This window comes from Lepisosteus platostomus, chromosome 17 (genome assembly GCF_059453375.1).
Source record: "Lepisosteus platostomus isolate fLepPlt1 chromosome 17, fLepPlt1.hap1, whole genome shotgun sequence".
NCBI lineage: Eukaryota > Metazoa > Chordata > Actinopteri > Semionotiformes > Lepisosteidae > Lepisosteus > Lepisosteus platostomus.
Window position 1 is genome coordinate 9,441,316 of NC_142627.1, and position 20,517 is coordinate 9,461,832.

A 20,517-nucleotide genomic window follows, 5' to 3' on the forward strand; every position below is an offset into this window, starting at 1 on the left:
CCACGTACAAAAATGTCATATAGATCTAATCTGTATGTTAGTTAGCATAGTTAAAATTAATTAGCAGAATTTTAATGCATTTTCTGTTTTCGTTTGTAATGTTTAATAGCTGGTAACCAAAAATCAGCTGTCTGAGTATCATCAGAAGTGAAAAGGTGCTGTAGCTTTGGAAAGGCTGTATGTTGAATATGAGGTTTGCAGAGCTGGAATGTAATCTAATTGCTTCTTTTGTTCCTAAGACAAGTTTATTCATATTTTGTCATAAAATGCAATTGGTAAAAGTGTCTTACATCTAGTTTTCTTTGCTAGATGCCAATAAGAGCTTCCCAGTGTAAAAAGTCACTGTCAAAGAACAGAAATGATGTGCTGTCTCTGCTGCTTGGCCCATCATGCTGTGAGCTTTCAAAGAGCTCATGTGAGCCAATGAACGGTCCTCCAGCTCCAAAAGAGGCACTTTTGGTTGCCAGACATGCATTGCTGTGGGATAGCGTCATCATGGATGTCCACTCTGAGCTCTGTATCTTCCAGTGTGGCAGTGTTTCTTTTAGATATGTTGCCATGTAGAAATGACGTGATTTTTCCCCATTGCTCAGCTGGCAGTTGGTCCAGTATTGGTTTTAGATGACAGAGCCCCCCCTCGGACCACGCCCAAGCGGTTTTTGAAAAGGGTGTTTAGTATGTCTGGGCATGTGGCTGGAACACACCTGGCGTTCTGGAAGCATCTTCATGGAGTGACTTGAAAACTGGTTTCTTCACTGAGAGATGATGGGGGAGAATCCTACATTTGCCTACTTATTGACTCAGAGAACAGCAACTAGTGGAGTACAGATACTGTTTCCATATCTCATTCTGGCTAGAAGCTAGAAGTTTCTGATTTTCTGTTGTGATGTGGTTCATTTTTTTAAGGCACAGTTCCATGTATTAAAAGGGAATCAGGACATCGGTCAGCTTTCATCCTCAATTTGACTTTAAATATACACTGACATTTCTTGCTCCTCCCAGTTCTGTTTACAATTCGTCTGCACTTGCGTGCATGATTTGCCAGATTGTTTGTGAAAAGATCCATGCTTCTGGTTTAAATAACAACCACAATTTTCATAATGTGAAACTTGGCTTGTCAGCAATGAACAAGGAGAAGGCAAGTGGTGTCATCACACAGCAGACAAATGACTTGGAGGGATTTCTACTGTGGTCTGCGAATGGAATCGTGCAGAGAAGGGTCCTCACATTTTTAAGCTGCGAGAGGTGATATCGGGTGGTAGATAAAATATGCTGGATGTTAACAAAGCTGTCTGTTTCAGTTTAGCACAGAGGACCTAAACTCAGTTGTATTTATTTGTGTTGCTGCGACCGTGTCTTCTGCCAGATACCCACAGCTAGAGTGCAAAGAACAATGTTGCCTCGCCTCATTGGTTTCTAATCAGTTTATGGTAATTGAAAAGACTCCATATTCAGTACTACTGCAAGGACACATTTAAAGGCTGTATCTGTTGCCTAAGAAATAATACATTTTTAGTTGTAGTCTAAAGAGTTTGTTTAGTCTAATAAACCTAGAAGGAATGGCCAGCAAACATCTGGAAGTTTTTCATAGCTATATTTCAAGAGGGAAGCTTTATTTTTTTTTCTCTTGTTTTTAAAGAAAAGGGTTTTGTCTCTGAGTCCTGTTTGAACGCTTGATTTTTGTGTCAGAAACTCCGTTCAGAGGTCAGAGGACCACAGCGCTGGCAGTCACTGTTGATTTCAGCAGCAGCCAATCTGAAGTAACGTTCTTTTCTGATGTATTGTTTGCACTACTCTCGTGTACAGTTTCACTTTTAAAACTGCGAGAATCATCCCATTGCTTCTTTTATCTATTCATTATCTATAATTATATGTATTAGTGGATACATCACTCATTTGTAATCAAAGGACTTACACCTTGACTAAAATAAGTATGGAACAGAAGTAACAGATACGTTCATTATCATTCATATCATAATTACAGCGATTTGTCCAACTGAACAGTGCAAGTGCTGCCCAACAACCGGGTATTGTTATAGTCTACTGTGCGTTCAGAGAAGTGATTTATACAGAAATCAGATGTGTGTGTCCCACCAATTCATGATCTTCAGAACGCATTGCCAGCTTCATACTACACAAGATATACAGTAGATGAAACTACTTAAAAGGCTTTTTAAGGAGCCTTGTCAATTTTAAAATACAAGAAACAGGGACCTGCAGTGAGCTCCTACGTTTTAACCTCTGTGAATCATTCTAAGTTTATCTTCCTGGTTAGAAAGCAAGAAAAAAAAGGAGTCCGAAGTTTATGTTAAGCACTAAATTAAATTACTGGAAAGTGAAGAATGTAAAGCAAACAGCTTAATTGCATTTGTGTTTCCTTACGTTTTTCACTTTACCTTCAGAGATGGTGCCATCCACCCTTGCCACAGTGGGGCCCAGCGTCACAATGAAGTTTTACAGAGTGAATGTTAGTGAGCTTCACTTTAGCGAGAGCCATTAATCATGTCGGCGCACAATGCTTTGCTGTCTGGAAGTATTTGACACTTTGTAACCTGGGAGATTTTGGGGACCTGCTAAAGAGAATCCTAATCATTTCCATGTTCATTTCCCATGTCACACATTCTTCAGCAGTGGTATTGCATCAGTACTTTAAAAATCTACTAGTCCATTATGTTTCTTCCACGACAGGGAGCTATTAAGAATATTCCAGGAAGTAGACTGCAGTTCAAAAATCTTTTCTCCTTCCGACACGTGAGTGCTCGCTTGCTGAGCGTTTTTTGGGTAGCTGGTAATCTACTGTAGTTGTCTCCCTCAAGTATAACCTGTTCCTCCTCAACGGCAAGAGCTCATCAGCTTCTTCGCCACTTCCTTCTCACTGATGCAGCGAAAACCGCACAACCACACAGCAGGTTTCATAAATATACTACAGTTTCATGAATGTAGTTAGCCTTTAATTCCATTCCGTTACTGTCTCGGCGTTTTATCAAATCAAATAGTCAAGCTGTTCACCAGCAGCAGATGAAAGGCCACTCCAGACCAGAGCTTCCATGAAGGAGCGCTTTGTACTTTCCCATTTCAATAAGACGTTATAAGTCATCCTTCATTGAAATGATTCTTGAACGTTTGACCGAAAATGTCCAAGACGTGGCATAAAACCTCATTATTGACTTGGCCCATGACCTCCTCGGCCAGGGGTTTTTTGAATAACTGCTCTTTAGGGACTTTAGGGTATGTGTCCTGTATGCTGTGGAGTGCCAGTGGGCCGCTGGAACAACATTTTGGGATGGTGTGATGTGAAACTAAATTATCTACTTTGCATCATATAGCAGATTGTTGTGTTTTTTTACAAAACTCTGATTGAAAAAGGTTGAGTGAAAAGAAAATACCAATGCACGATTCTAAGCTCAGCAGTAAATGTATTGGGATTCTAGTTAGAAGACCTTGAGTTCTGTTTTTCTATTTCTAATCTTGTTGTCCTGTTTAATAGAGTTTGAACAGCCTTATTTGGGAAATACAATGAATATATTGTATGCATTTTCATTCAGAGGAGCAATAACTGGACTGTAAGTGTGCACCTTATGTGAAATTGTTTACTGTTAACACTGCATGGAAAACCTAAAGAGAAGGACAGAAACATTTTCAACTCTTGGACTAATACAAAATATTTTATTGCTTCTTGATATAGGTTTATGAAGTGTACAGTATATTGAGATCCAGACACACACATTTCGTGTCTGTATTACATGGAGTCTCCAGTACAGCCATGTATTGTCCCTGAGGGACTCGGAAATTAGAAAGTCAGTTCATTTTATGCACAGTTCATGATTTCCCATCCTACCAATGCCTGGTCACCTAAAATGATTTTAATTACAGCACTGAAATTTCCTCTGCTGTTTGTAAACTAAACACGCCAGTGGCTTAAGCGGCCGTTCAGGAAAAACAATTTGCGCACAAACCTCATTATCTGGAAACGAGAGTTCAGCGCGCGGTCAGAAAATGGATATTTAGCAAAACATTTTCCTCATTCTCGCCGAGCTCTTTTTCCATGAAATCTCAGACACGCTCCACGTATTCTGGAGCGGAAGCTTATTTGTTCAGGCCCCTGCGCTGAGGGGGTGGGGGGTGGGGGTGGGGTGATCCTGTTATCGAAGGGGGTGTGTTCTTTGTCTCCGTTTCTGAAGCCGTTTCTGATGTGCCGTTGCGCCTGCCCTGCTGTGAAGTGCCCCTTCTGCTCTCGTTCCAGCTGTGGAAGCCAAGTCGTGGAGCGCGTGTGGGAGGCCGACCTGGAGGCCTGTCACCTCGTGCTGCAGGGCTTGCAGCTTCGGGCGGCCGGTGTCTGCAGCTCCGAGGAGACGGAGGAGGGCCGGGCTGTGGAAGCTGGGTGCTCGCGTCACCTCTGCCCCCCAGCTGAAACCAAAGAAGGATGCCTCTCCCCAGAATCAAGAGCCTTAGGAGGCCCCTGGTGCACTGAAGGAGATTTAGACCACTCTGAATTAACCAAGGTACTTTAAAATACATGCAGTCCTGTACATGCGTAACATATGCACACACACATGTATAAACAGTGTTTATGCATCATAAATCCCTTCCCTTATCTGTCCTTTATAAACAGTGTCATACAGAAATAACAGATAAAGTCTGTAAATATTAGAAAAGCTTTGATAGGAAAACTGTGCAGCAGCTAATAATTGTGCTGTTGCAAAAACTAAGAATGTATTATTTTAAAAAAATCATCAGGTTTTGTTTCACCATACCCTTTTGGTTTTCAACATGATTAAGGAGCCAAGCCTGCATGTCATCGTATCAGTACGGTGTAGTTCTGGGTGTGTGGTGATGTCTTGTTGGAAAAAAAAAGAGGATTGTTTGTCAGTTCTTCCAAGTGCTTTCCAAAACTTCCTGCTCCCTCACTCATCTATATCAAGCCTCCCCCTGGTCTTGTTCGAGTTTATACTTCCTGTTGTACTTTCCCATGGTTAGTCAGCACTCATGACTTGAAACAAATCACAGCTGCTCTTTCCCAAATATGCCCTTATCCACTGGAAGACCAAAACAGGTCAATCATGCGGAGGAGAGTATCCAGTGGGAAAACAGAAACACTGTGTTGTCCAAGCCAGTAGACTGTGGTGCAAAAATAAAAGTTGCATCAGTTTAAGAGGAATCTCACACAAGTACTAAGAATCACATACAGTTATGCTGTAATACAACCTCTGTGGGTTGGGAAGTTAGCAGAGTGAGGATAGTCAGTGTTTCTCCACATGTTATTTGGATTAAATTAATTTGAATCCATTCATGTTTGATTCTTACTTGCAGCGTGTTTGAAATAAAGGGAACAATTTACAGGAGTCCGTTATACATCTGAGACAGGCAGCTCCTTCACAGTATGTGTGACACTTTGTGTTTCAGATGTGTCAGTTTCCTACTGAGGCACTTACTGTTCATTAGTAGCCGTTAAGAACATATAAACTAATCCAGATGTGAAAGCTGTGGTGTTCCAAGGCAGTACACCAAAGAGAAAAAGTGGTGTTTTATGATGCTGTTGCACTTTTTAGACAATATACTGTAGGCAAGAGAATCAGTTGTCTGCTTATGGGACATCTCAGTTCACTTCGGGCAACGAGATCTTACAGTACAGTATGTACCTAAGGAGGAGGAAAGGAACATGAATTGTTTCACTCCTAGAGGATTCTTTCTATAACACCACAACAGTGCAAATTGTGTCTGCTAAATTAATCTCAGGTCCTGCACTTGCAATCCTGTAGAACTACAGAGGAAAGAAAAAAAACAAATAAAAAGAAGCTTAATGGTGAACTCCCAAAATGAAAACTTTCAGAGCTTGAGGCTGTCTTGAAGCCTTAAGAAGATGCAGAAATACTAGCCTCTCATGGTGAACCAGGTTTCTTTTAGATTACTCTGTACTGCAGGTCGGCAAGCTCTAGTTTTAAAATCATTAGTTTTTCAACATCCTCCGACACATGACCTTGTGAAAATGTGACCTTGATATCCATCCTGAATGTGTTTACATCTCTTAGGTTGTGGAGCTGCCCTTAGGGCAGCAAGCGATTTAGCAATGTTTTCTCATTTTTCAATGTCTCCTCAAGCCTTAATCTGATATAATGTCCTCCCAGAGACAGGAACCTTAATGTCTTTCCACCCAGGTCTAGATTGCAGGTCCCACTGAGTGTATTTACAATTGAGCAGAAAGAGTTTGCAGAACATGGAGATGTACTGTGAAGCAGGTACTGCCTGAAAAGGGTCTACTGTCTAGTCCCATTAGAAGTGTGTCTTTCAGTCACACCAGCTGCATCTCATTGGTGGGCTGCCCGGTCTTCATGCTTCCTCCAGCAAAACTCATTATTCATTTATTCATGAAATGAGCGAGCATGCAGCAAAAGTGGTGTAGGCAGTGCAAGGAGCACTTTCTTTCTTCATAACTGACTTTGACTAACTGTGAATAACACTCTTCATTTCCTCTCGCGAAAGGGCTGTTGAAACCCTGGAGCTTGTCTTAATAACCTGCCTGCCCTCTCTGTGTGTCCCACACACCCTCTGGTCTTCTCTCTCTGTTGTTCCTGAAGAGCGGAGCCTTTTCCTACCGTTCTAAATTCCCAGCCGGTGGAGGTGAGGAAAACCAACAGGATATTCACCCTTCATTGTGCTGTTCTGTGTTTCTCTATCTGGAAATCCAGTAGCCTGTAATAAATCCTGAAGAACAAACGTACCAGAACACATTTCAAGCTGGTGTCATCAAACAGTCAGCAGGTCCTTAGAGTATTAAATGTTTCAATTTATGCAAAGAAGCCCCCCAAATTCTTTTAATACAAGAAGCACCCTAAAGATCTTTCCATCATTAATCAATTCACTCTATCCCTGAACAAATGCATTGATAAGTCACTGGCAGCTAATTAGCCTTCAGGTTAATACCATTCTAGAAGGAAATGAAAGTAAATCAGCCAACCTGCTATGCAAAATCAAATATTTAATTTTATTATTCAGTGTAACAAATAAGAATGTGGTAGCGCACCAAGAAGAGAAATTAAAAGCTAGACTTTAATTACGAACTCACTAAATGCAGAACAGTTTCTATATCACTTAATCACTATTATGCTTTCATCTGAGGCTATAACCAATCTGTCAGCTACCAAACTGTAATTATTATTTTTGTGTACAAAAAAGACCTTTTTTCCCCGACTAGACTGAGATACATTATAATAAGGTCCATTTTATTCTTTTGTTTTTTTTGTCTGTAATGATTAATGCCTGTAAAAAACAAAATATTAATGCTGTCCCATAAGTCTATTTAAATTTGCATTTTAACATGTGAGAAATACAAATTAACAGTTGACTGATTTGCTTTGTGTCTTTGGTTTTTGCAGGAATTAGAAGAGTTTCTTGTCTGTGTTGAGAATCTACCTGAGGTGAGTTGTACATTTTATCTGATTGTGTTTTGCATTGGGACACTTGTGGAGGTGTTTTTCTTAGTTTATTAATTATCTTTAATACATTTTAAAAAATCAACTGCATTTGAAAAAGGCTTACAATCTCATTATACAATACTTAGAAACATAGCAAGTCACCACTATCTGTTTTAGGAGAATTGTTTTTTCCAAGCTGTTCTGAAATTACTCTTGTTGTTGGGGTCCCCAGTCCAGTTTCTTGTAACCTATAAAACTGGTTATTATTCCAGCTCAGCTCTCAGCTGGAATAGCTGTTAACTGAACTGATAATTTCAATTTAAATTAACGGATAATTATTTGAAGTTCTGCAGTTATTTTGTCAGTTATTTTGGTTGGAGGTTCCAGGTTATGGGTATGTTTCATACTGGATGTAATGTAAAATGCACTTAGATGATTTTCACTACTGAAATTGATTAAAAAAATATTATAATATGAAATTTAAGCAAATTAGTAGCTCAAGCGATGCTTCAGGGAAGTAACAAAAGAAAGCTAAGGTCATAAAGAAAGCCCTGCTCTTGCATTAGTAGTTATTCACACACAAATTAGAGGTGTAAGCTACAGCATCACTTTATGGTATTTAACCCTTTATAGTGCTTTCCCTGTACTTTCAATAATAATTCAGGATAAGACAAGGAAAAAAAAATGTTATTCAGGGAACATTCAAGTTCACAATTTACAATTTAATTTAACTTTTTTTTTTCTGCTGAACAAATACCCATGTTAGGCATTTCTGACATCTCTGGAAGTCTGTCTGCCTCTTTGTAATACAGATAATCCAGTTTAATTTATTGAATGTTCTGGTTGTGGTCATTTGCTGTGGAATACGACTCCTTGGTAAATTTATATTTTCTGAAACAGTCACTTAGGTTTATTTCAGACTTATGAGACAGCTAAAGCTAACCGGCGGTGTTTTTTTATTTAATCATATCATATAAAATGATTGTGTAAGATTTGTCAGAATAAAATAAAATATTCCAATACATACAGTATAAATAATACCCAATGTGCACTGTGCCTTTAACAAGATACTAGAAACAGTTGTGATTGTGTTTGACATACAGTTGAGAAATTAACACAAACACAGCGGACAGGACATTTCCGGCTTCTGATTAAATTCTGGCAAGTCTTGAAATGAGTTTAATCAAATAGTTTCCACTGCAGTGTGGTTTGGAGGTTGCAGACGTAGAAAGAGGTTTAATTTTGTTTTCCTGAATGCCCGCATCTCACTGTCCATTTGAAAACAAATTGAATTTCTCTCTGTCCCACAGTATACTATAGGGCTTTGCCTTGCATAAACAAGATTCCCCCAAACTCTCATGGTAATCAGACACCTCCCCTTGAGTTAGGAGTGATCACTCAAGTCCTTGGCTGTCTGTTTAATTAGCTTATCTCTCTGGAGAGGGAGAAATTAATTTGCTTACATCAAATGGGACCAGCTATAATTAGAACGGCAGTTTTTTTTAAAAAGGAAATTAGCTATAGCTTTGTTGATGAAAATGTCAGGAATACACATTAAGAGATCATATTTTTTACGACAAGGAGAATTTTTAAACTCCACGTCCACATTGGGTATTTTATACTTCAAATTCCGCACTGGGTACAAAGTGATACAAAATAAGGCTTTATTTTAAATGTACCAAATATAAACCATATTTAAAAGCTAGAATTACAGCAGCACCAATATATGAAACAGATTAGGTATATTTACACATCGTGTACAAAGTAAAGCTGAAGTATTGGGACACTGGTGAAATGTGTCATTTTTGCTATGTACTCATGTACAGTATTTCAGATCCAAAGACTAATATGAGGCAAAACTAAAGTTCAAAATCTATTTTTCTGGTTATTGTTCTGTTTATATGTTTAGTCGTGCCAGAACAATGTAATTTGTTAAATCTACTCCTTTTAAGTGAGCATTAAGTATTGAGACCAATTAACTTAAAGTAATTGCCCTTTCAAGCAGCAACTGCTTCAAGTCTGCCACCAACCGACATCACCAGTCTCTTGACATGTTCTTTCGAGTAGCTTTGCCAGGCTTTAACTGCAGCCAATCTCAATCCTTGCCTGTCTGTGGCATTTTCAGACTTTAGTTTTTCTTTTTAACAAGTAAAATGCATGCTCAAAAGAACTGGGATCAGAGGGTTGACTTGGCCAGTATGAGAAATTGTCCACTTCTTCTTCCTGGTGAGCTTGTCCGTTAATTGTCCAGTATGTTTTGAGTCCTTGTCTTGCTGAGGGTGCATTGCCAGCCAATGAGATTGAAGACTTTTGAAGACAGGATGTTTCCGTGCTCTTCAGAATTCATTCTGTTGCTGCCGACTTTTTTCTGTTGTTGATCAGTTACATCATCAACAAAGAGCAATGAGTCTGTTCCACAGGCAGGCGTGCATGCCCAAGCCATGAAGCTACCTCCACCATTCACAGGTGAGGTGTTGTGCTAAGGGTCATTCTCTTTCTCCACACTTGTGCCTTTCCGTCACTTTGCTGAAGGTTCATCACTGTTAAAGTGTCCATAAAACTTTGTTCTACAACTGTGTTGTCTTATCTTTGAACTTCTAATCTGGCCTTTTTAGTGCTTATGAGAGGTTTGCATCTTGCAATGTAGAACACTGGGAATTAAGATACAGTAATAATAATCATAATCATAATAATCATAATAATAATAGCAGCTTACACTTATATAGCGCTTTTCTGGACACTCTTCTCAAAGCGCTTTACAGGTTATGACAGGGACTCCCCTCCACCACCAATGTGCAGCATCCACTGGATGATGCGACGGCAGCCATAGTGTACCAGAACGCTCACCACACATCAGCTATCAGTGGGGAGGAGAGCAGAGTAATGAAGCCAATTCATAAATGGGGATTATTAGGAGGCCATGATTGGTAAGGGCCAATGGGAAATTTGGCCAGGATGCCAGGGTTACACCCCTACTCTTTTCGAGAAACACCCTGGGATTTTTAATGACCACAGAGAGTCTGGACCTCGGTTTTACGTCTCATCCGAAGGATGGCGCCTGTTTACAGTACAGTGTCCCACATGGACCGCAGGGTGAGCGCCCCCTGCTGGCCCCACTAACACCTCTTCCAGTAGCAACCTTAGTTTTCCCAGGAGTCTCCCATCCAGGTACTGGCCAGGCTCACACCTGCTTAGCTTCAGTGGGTTGCTAGTTGTGAGTTGCAGGGTGATATGGCTGCTGGCCATATGCTGGCCACAGTACTTCAACTCTTCTCTCTGGAGATTATCTGCAGTCTCTTTGGCTGTTATTTTAGGGTTTTTCTGCACAAATGATTTTTCTATCATGAGCCACTGGTCTTTGCTGTTCGCAAGCCCCTCCTCTAATTTCTTTCTTGGTCAAGACATTCCATGTTGTTGTTTCTGCGGTCTCCAGTCTCTCTGCGGTTCTTCTAATTGGAATTTTATTGGCTTGCTTTCCCTAGACAGACTAGACTAGATACGTAGCTCTCTAGTCTTTATCTTGTTTTTTCTTGCCATCTCAAGAAACCCAAAAAAGTCAACTCTAAAGGCTTTACATTCCCAGTTGTTTTCACCATTGATGCAACATAGAACACCTGAGCCATTAGAAACACCTGTCAGCCATTTGTCCCAGTTCTTACACTAGGCTGAAATGGGGGGGGGGGATTAAACACATGACAGTGTTGTAACATGACTAAACATTTTTACAAAATCAATCCCAGAAACAAAAGTTAAAATTATTTGGGATGGGTGCTGTTCCGGGTGTATCCCGCCTTGCACTCGATGCCTGAAAGAGCAAGGCTCCGGCTCCCCTACGACACTGTGTGGGGATAAAGTGGTCAGGAAATGGGAGGATGGATGGATGTATACTTTTGCCTCATATCCTTTTGATCTGAAATGCAAATTCAGGAAAATTTCGATGCGTAGTATGTTTCAAGGGCTGTATTCACCATAGTTAAGTCATATTAATGGTTTATTGCACTAAATAGTTGTGAGGAAGAGATAATTCTTGTAGCTAATGTAGCCATAAAGAAGCATACAAAGTGTAAGCTTCCAATGCTACAAATATAACACTAGTAAAAGCATCACTTGTATTATTATTGTTAGTAAGAGTAAATGGATCTCTGATGTTAACCTCTTGAAAACTGCTCTAAATAGAAGAGTCAGCAACTCATCTTCATTTTTTAAGTAACCAAATTACAAAAATGCCAACGCAGCAGCAATTCATGAATAGGGCTCCTGGCTTGACCTGTGTGCTTAAACACCTCTAGTCCCATGAGACAAGACAATTTTAAATAGCTACCATCTTGTCAGCATGTCAGTTTTATCAAGACATTTATACAAGACAACTCTTGCTTCTCATAGTATAACTGAATTTAGGCACAGTTCAAAAATACATTGAAGTCAATTAAGGCCGCTAATACACAGCAGAAAGTGGATACTTGTCCCTCTCTAGGGAACATGTTTGATAAAGGATGCGCAGTGTGTTCTTGGGTAATTTCGTTTCCTACCATATAATGAGCACATCTGTCTCTTCTAATTCTTTCTACGAAGAATTATGCTTATTGTTTTGCCTTGTGTGTTTTTTAATGCACTGTTTTTAGAAATACATACATAAACAGTTTCGCTAGGGACTTGTGAGTTTTTTTAAGAAGGATCTTCTCCATTTTACCTCTCTCTCCCTGGTAACTCTTCCCTGTTAGCATGTCTGTGCTCTGATATTTTAAACAAGTGCTTTCAGCAGTGGCTCCATTAGCACTCTTGTAGAAATCGATTAGAGCATTAGATTAGAAACTGATTAGGTGCAGGAAAGTCAAACAAAACCCTGCAATCATTTTATATGGGTTGATTAGGGAGGAAGTGTTTCTACGTTATGCCTAGTTGTAGGTTTATTTTGCAGTAATAAATGCCAAATGTCCGAGATGAGAGTTCCTTTTAAAAGTGTCTTATCTCAGGTTTCCTGCTTTCAGAATGAAGTAGAAAGACCATTCGAAGGTCTGAGAAAAATTGGTTCCAAATCTAGCGTGTGTACAATATGTTATTTTTGTTGGCAGGCTCTTGTTTTGTGGTTTAAGAAAACCATCTTTCTTTTGAATGTACTGTACACAGTTTGGTTTGCTTAAACGTTGTAGTGGAGGTCAAACTGGAATAAACTATTTATGTTACAAATTTTTAATGATGTTGATGGGTGTAAATAACTATATGAAATGTTCTGGGTTAATGATTGCTATCAACATATACCAAATGAAAATAAATGTGCCTGTCTGAAGCACAAGTCCACGTGCTAATTTAGTCATTTACAGTATTGGTTTATAACCCTTCACATCTCAATGTTTTGTATTAGACTTTATTTTCAAGGTACCCTTGAAATTAGAGAATGAAGTATTTTTACTTCTTAGTGATTTAGATCAATAATCCATTTGATGTATTGATCTGCTAGAGTAAGCGTGGAGTCATATGGTATTTATATGGATTTTGTCAAACATTTTCAAGGGCATGTCAGATTGTACTAATTTATGGGCAGAACTTCAGCTGTTTTCCAAGACTTTCAGAAAGACCCAGGCCTTAAAGTTTTATGTTTTGTTTCAAGACAACTCTCTGAATCTCAGGACTGAAATGAGAGTCAGGTGCCTGTTCCTTTTCTTTTATGAACAAAAGATTTTTATCATCTTCAGTTGCAAAATTATTGATTCCAATATCTTTTCAGGGGATTTTGTGTATTCACTTTAATTCTTTGGTCCATGGAACTAGGATTTAACAATTTTGTAGGACATCAACCATGAAAAGGTATGAAAGCAGATTTCTTTCAAGACAGCATTTCCCCTTGGGAAGAGTTTCAAACTGCAATTGCCAAACAGGTGTGGTGAGTCGCAGAGCAGCGACACTGCTTCCAAGCCTCTCTGAACTGTACACCGTGATGGAACTAGGGCAGGGTGTGATGGCTTGTTTCCCACAAGGGGCTGCTCTAGATTTTTAAAAACGACGGAGAAAAAGGTATTCTTCCTTAGAATCGGGGATTAACATCCTAAGAATGTGAATATAAAAATATATAAAAATATTCTGAATATCAGAGGTTTTTATATGGGTCTGAGATCAACTCTAGCTCGTTTGGAGAAGTCAAAGCAAGACAGAAATGCAGTTCTTCCTCCTTAGCCAGACCTGTATATAATGGATGTGGCAGCTCCACAATGACCACTTCCCTGCTCTATAAGAGATTTCAGAGGAGCTGTTTTAACTGCAGTCACTGCCTCTTTCTGATCCATACTAGGTAAGAAGAGTGGGGTCTTTCCCCCCGATTTCAATAATTTTGTAAGAGGGCAAATCAGAGGAAATAAATAGCCCCACTCGGAAATGCTCCACACTCTCATCTAATTAGCAGTTCCATGCAGCACAGTAATTACTTTACTTTTCAGTCGTCCTCCTCTAAAAGCTCAAACACAGGAAGGCTGTAATCATGCCTGGGAAGCAGAGAGCATGCTTGAATTTCTTGTGGTTTTCTCTCCCCCTGTCGATTAATTATCCTGCTTTCTTCTCCTGCTTTCCATTTTTTGGGATAGTTTCGGAGCTCATTTCCTATGTTCGGCTGTAATTACCTGCAATTTGCATAGAGACTCCCTTTGAGGGTTTAATTTGAGGAAGGTGGAAAACACAGCCCTCTGCAGAGTCTTAATATGGAGGACTTAATTGTACCTGGAAGATCTCCAGTCACAGTCACTGGAAGCGACTGATTCATCACGAAATATTTTTGCTTTCCAGATGCTGCTCCCTGTATTTGTATGACTAATTAGTTTTTTTTTTAATTAATCCAGAACTGCTTTGGTTTAATACCATTAACTAATCAAAATCATATTACCTTGTGTGTCACAATATCGTTCCGTATTTTGAATGAATGAATTCTGCAATGAACAGGGAGGTCAGAAGGCAGTTTGCAGGGAATTCAAAGAATGACAAAAGGCTGTGTGAAGCTCTTGTCCACATACAGTATGTGTTCACTGGAATCACAGTTGGAAATCTTTTTAAGAATATGTTACGTTTAGGTCTGACGCAGTTAGAAACCCTTGGAGCATACAGCTCAGGCAGGGCTTAAGTTCCTTTAACAGCGGAGATGATTATACAGTAGGAAAGTGGGAAATTGCAGGGTTTGTCTTCGTTCCTAGGAAGCTCTCTTTGAGAAATTATTTCTTAAAAACTTTCTGTTGTAACAGCGCTGGATAAAAGTGCAAGGCAGGTGTAGCAAAGCCCCAGAAAGAAAAGGTGGCGTTCATTTTAAAAAATGTATGTTCTTATACCCAGAGATGCCTTCCTTCAACCTAATCTTTTAGAGAGAGAGAAAAAAAATAGACATTTCCAAACTGCACCGGTCAGTTATCCTTTCAATTGAAAGACATTATTTCTAGGACTTGGATGTTTTTTTCTTGGACCTGTTAATCTTTTGTCTGGTGTCTCTTTCTGTCTTCCCTTCCTCAGGACTGCTGCAGCGGCACCATCGCTATAACTGAACAGTGCAGATCAATCAGCGACAAATTGCTTTCCCTGGAGGATCAGCTGCAAACTGCAGTTCTTCATCGGGATGAAAGCCTGACTCATATCCTTTCATTTCTTGTATAGACTACGGAGACTCTAGGCCAACACATCCAGACAAGGAAAATGTTAACAAACTCACCATATACTGTATTTCTTCCCTTTTAGGCCAGACAAATATTGATGAGCTTTTTACATCCAGAATGGGCCTCTCTCAGTGTTTATCAGTTTCTCATTCTTGTATGTGCCTCTGTGTGCAAGCATCGGCACGGTGTGAGGTGTACTGTATATAATACTTTGACTGGTGTTGAACGTGTTTTATTTTGATATATTAACACAACCCAGCTTTGTGGTTGATGCTTCTGCCAGCCACAGTAAAAGAAGGGAGCTGGGGCTATAGCATAGTGAAACCACAAAGAGAAAATAACCTTATTTATCTTGGACTGAAGAGTCAACCAGGTTTCATATTGATAGTCAGTGAGTAAATAATATACAATGAAAATGAGTTTAAATTAATTGAGCAATTTATATCATTTTTGCAATGTAATTATTTTAATTACACAGGCCGTATAATTCAGAACCTTGCGTTTAGATCATTACGAAATGGAGTTTGTAAGCTGACATTCTGGAGGTCGAACTTTGATCTCGCCCTTTTTTCCGCTCTCCTGTTTGGGAATATCTCGCCTCTCGAGAGCCTTTTTTTTTAGCGTCTTTCTTGGGCCTCTGCCTCAGCCTCACCTGTGCAGAGGCTCCTTGTCAGCTGCATGGAGTCCTGCTGGCCCTGACCCCGCAGTCAGACCAACGTTTCCTCAGCCGGATGAGTCACGCCAAGCGCACTTGAAACGCTCTGTCCCCATAACCGCCATCGCCTCGTCACATCAATTAGAGTCTAACTGCTGCAATGATTTTAAGACAGCACATTTTAAATTTATTTGGCTTTTTCCAGGGAATAACCGAAACAAAGTTAATTGGATGTAAAGCTGTCATTAAAAATCTACGCTTGCCAGACACGATCAGTTCTGATTAACTAGGGATTGTAGACGTGCTAGAAGACGAGGAGTGTAATGTTGCTCTTTTGACTCTAGCGGAGCGTGAATGCAGTTTTTCATTTGAAGTAAAAATAGCATTAGTAAGGATGAGTCTTTAACATTTACAATTAAGCATAATACGCGATATAGCCTAAGCATTGTTAAACTAAACCATCATTAGAGGCTCAAATTATTTTAAATACCTCATACGATCACGTTTGTGTATTACACCTGTATGATTTGATGGTAATCATATGAAGCAAGCATTAATATTATCAATAACAATGACAACAGCAATACTGTTTTATTTAGCATATTTTGACAATATTAGTAAGTAGTATAGTAGTAAGTAGTATAAGTAGTTAATCATTATTTTTGGTTAGACTTTGGTTAGTAGTTAATGATTTTGGTTAGACAAAAGAAACAAGGAAGAAATGTTTATAGCCTTACCGTAGGAGTAATACTTACTTTGTATCTGCTGTGGTCAATGGCAGATCACTAAGAAAGTTGTAGGGTAGCTGCACAGTTTCCCTCACTTTATGCCTGTATTGCTCTTTGGATCTAGCAGGGAGAAAATATGAATCCGGATTTGTTACCTTTCTGTCAGTTAACTTGTGTCGCAGACCCAGATCACATCTTAATTTCAAGTAGCTTTTCAAGTCATGAATGGAATAGTAGATCTCACATTGATGTTGAAAGGTATTCCACGTGTCTAAGGGCTAGTGCTTAGAACATAAATAGAAAAAAGCCAGCAGCTATATCACCCTGCAACTCACAACTGGGAACCTGCTTGAGCTCAGCAGGTGTGAGCCTGGTCAGTACCTGGATGGGAGACCTCCTGGGAAAAGGTTGCTGCTGGAAGAGGTGTTAATGGGGCCAGCAGGGGGCGCTCACCTTGTGGTCCGTGTGGGTCCTAATGCCTTGATCTCTGTGGTCATTAAAAATTCCAGGGTGTTTCTCGATAAGAGTAGGAGTGTAACCCCTGTGTCCTGGCCAAATTTCCCATTGGCCCTTACCAATCATGGCCTCCTAATAATCCCAATCTATGAACTGGCTTCATCACTCTGCTCTCCTCCCCACTGCGAGCTGGTGTGTGGGGAGAGTACTGGCGCACTATAGCTGCCGTCACATCATCCAGGTGGGGCTGCACATTCTTGCTGGTGGAGGGGATCCCCATTACCTGTAAAGCACTTTGAGTGGAGTGTCCAGAAAAGCGCTGGATATATAAGTGTAGGGAATGATTTTTTTAGAAAAACTTGTTGAAACTTTGCAGATAACATACAGGTAAGAAGATTAATGTGAACTGCAGAATTACAACATCTATATTGATTTCATTGTCTGATCAACTGTGAACCCATGATGGAATAGTAGGTGGTTATGCTGCCTGGTCATGATTCATTATTCATGAAGTGCACTTTATCTTGGAATAAATAATTAATTAGCACAATCTGGATGCATTTGAGAGGCAAGGAAGGTAGATTACTCCATCTGCTGTGAAAGCACAGACCCTCCATTCATTACGTCCTGCACAGTGAAAACCTCACGGGGGAATTTGTTGTTGGAGCTGGAGGCCTCAGTTTTGAGAATGTCCTGATATGTGAAGCAGTTCTTGCTATCTCTGCCCCCGAAATTTAATCAGGTAGTCTGAAGAGAAGGTACTCTGCCGAGTCCTTGAACTGGTCTCCTCAATGCTTTGCTCTATCCCTGTTTTTATAAAGTAATATGTGAAATATGTGAATGTGGGAAAACCCAATACGTAACAAACTGAGAAAAGAAACCGTTCATTCTGGAAAGCAGGAGTAAAGGTGTTAGTGAGGGTATCTGGACTACTCAGCTCAAGTGTTGTAGTTTTTCCTTGAACTTTCTACACTGTAGACATCTGTTTTATATCCATCTGGAAAGCAGGGGATGCCTGTCATGTCTATCGTGTCATGATCCTTTTCCTTGACCACGGCAGCACAGAATTTGCAGAAGGAGATCCAGACAGTGAAGGCCACTCTGCAAGCAATGCTGGAGCAGCTGAAGGCCAGCTCTGAAGAAGAAGACTGGGAGCTGTAGGGCCTGCACAGTGCCAGCTGGCGATTGCGACTGGGAGCTTTATCGCAGCATCTCGTCTGACAGCAGTACACAAGAGACCGTTTTTAGTAACTGAACACTGCCTTAACATTAGGGACTGGGTTTAAGTGGCTGCCCCAGTGGAAAAGGCTTAAGCCAGCGTTGCAAGGACCAGCCCGATCAAAGTTATACAAAACCAGCTGTGGTTTCTGAAAGCACAAACCCCACACAATCCTGCATTTGTTCTTCCAGAACAGTCAGGAGCTCAGGGTGTAAAATTTTGCACATGGAGATAGACTTACAGTACACATCCTTTTGCACACCCATGTGATGTGCATGTACCGTGCCTTGCTTTAGACAATTCTCATGTGTAAGACAGCTCTGATGAGAGAAATCGATCCAGGACTGCTTTCACACGCACATTTTAAGGGGATGAGGTTGCTGAAAAAGCGGTTTGTATTTTTCATTTCTGTGGTCAGTTTAAAAAAATAACTGGATTCTTCAGCTGTCAATAACCCTCCTCTTATTGATGCACAGCCAAGTACAGAGGTGTTCTCTCACTTGCAGGATTATGTCCTGAGAAAAGGATTATAGTGGCAACAAAGAGAACACCTTTATGCTGTGCTGCAGACAGAGAAATGATTTTTTTACAGCGCATGTGCATTCTGTGAAGTGCTTTCACAGAGCTTTAAGAGTGAAGTGAAAAACTAAGAAAATCTTCAATGTATCATTGAAGCAGCGTTAATGGAAATGGATGCAAGAATTCAAGCATTATCTTCATCCTGCATTGTAACAAACCTTAAGAGTAAAGGTGAATGTGTCTAAGGGTGACATTCCAGCAAGTATGCATTTTTGGAGACTTTTTTTTTTAGACTTACACCTTTTCCTGCAGGGATTATTGGAATGCTTAGTGCATGCTTTATAAAAAAAAGCGAGTAACATTCCTTGGGTGAGTGGATGTGGCTCTGTTGTGCAGGTGTCCTAGTATCTCATGACCTGCCTGTCATCATCCAGTATGTCCCCAAGCACCTCTACACCAAGGGTGGGAGGCCTTTCTTGAGTGTGGGGCTCAAACTGTCCAGACTTCCAAGATGTTCTGCTTCTTAAAAAAAGAAGCAAGTAGCTCTGTAGTATGCAGAAAGTGTCGTATTTATTAAACATATGAGTCAGAAGTTATTTTATATAAACATCTTTTCTCCAAAATAAATGGCAGTATTTACCTATAGTTTACTACTGTTATTTATGTATTCCTATTAATAAAGGTTATTAATATAGGTTTTTCTTTGGCCGCTTGTGTCGTGACCACTCAGTTTGAATTCACTAGAGTGGGACAGTTACACAAAGACCTGCCCCTTGTGTGTCATCTACCTTAGCCATTAGATCATTATTTCAATGCAAAGTGACATTTGTTAACTTGTAAATTCTTTCACTGCTGTTTTTAAGTATCCATGTTTTTGTTTTCCGAAGTTGTGTTCTCACCTAATTTGTGTTACCACTTTATTACAGCACGCCAGCTGTGAGTAATTAAGCACTAATTTTGAATAATATATAGCTGCATCACTTCATCAGAATTCACCCTTGGTTCAGTTGTTTAATGTCAGAGTGTAATTTACAATACTTTGTATCATGTATTTATGCATGTATACGGCACGTCCTGTTCAGTAATCATGACTGTGTTCATCTGCTTTTATCATTGATGTTTATTCTGTGTAATTATTTATTATAAATGATGAAACACTTGTTATCTTTCACAAAGGGAAAACAAAATGTTTAGACAGATAGTATAGTATTAATAGACATCCTTCCTTGACTAAATTTGCATCTGAAGAAATTTAATTGATAAACACTAAGAAGAACTACCTACCCTGCTAATAGAGTATAGACAAATTTATCAATATTCCTTTTGCATTTATACCGGTATAGTACAGACAAAAAGCACAGAACAGCTATTTTCTCACTTTTTACCTTTTCTACCTGTGAACAGCACTATACAGTTATCCTGCAGCAATATGTTAAAAAGCTGATCTAATCAGACCACTCTTTTTTTTTTGTTTCTTAAAGCACAGCCGTGACCCACAGTGGTATTTGGGATGCTGTGCTGATGTGGCTAACATTGCAGGGCTGTCATATTTGTTGCCAGATTTTATTTTTAAAAAAACCTTTTAGAAAGAATGGACTTTTCACCAAAGACTGTGAGAAATGGAGATAAGTGCTTTATTCATTGGTGTGGACTGCTTAGAAGCAACACTTGGCATACAAGCAGAAGTGAGAATTTAACACACAACTCAGTTTATGCCTGGACCATATTGCAAAAGCACAGGATGAAGAGGTGTTTATCCATAAAACAGTTTGACTCAGATTCTGGCTCTCATCAAATAGTTCACAAATAATTAAACTGATGGTTTTACAAGGCAGTCAAGAAGTGGAAGTAATTGGAAGTAAGAGGAAGTAATATATGAAAATTTGAGCCTTGCTGCGTGAAA

The 20,517-nt window shown here is 39.7% G+C and overlaps 1 protein-coding gene across 3 annotated transcripts in view; it reads left to right on the plus strand.

The window, feature by feature from the left end:
* disc1 (DISC1 scaffold protein) overlaps positions 1 to 19,351 on the plus strand; it is a 72,247-nt gene extending 52,896 nt beyond the window's left edge. For 2 of the 3 annotated variants that reach the window (XM_088609633.1, XM_088609635.1), the window contains exons 11-14: positions 4,244 to 4,502; positions 7,374 to 7,415; positions 14,898 to 15,014; positions 17,939 to 19,351. In XM_088609633.1, coding sequence (XP_088465759.1) covers positions 4,244 to 4,502; positions 7,374 to 7,415; positions 14,898 to 15,014; positions 17,939 to 18,037 — 517 coding nt within the window. In that variant the 3' untranslated portion in view covers positions 18,038 to 19,351. Of the gene's footprint in view, positions 1 to 4,243; positions 4,503 to 6,480; positions 6,619 to 7,373; positions 7,416 to 14,897; positions 15,015 to 17,938 lie in introns of those variants that run through there. The other variant, XR_015927879.1, reaches the window with a different exon arrangement.
* The last annotated feature ends 1,166 nt before the right edge of the window (positions 19,352 to 20,517 follow it).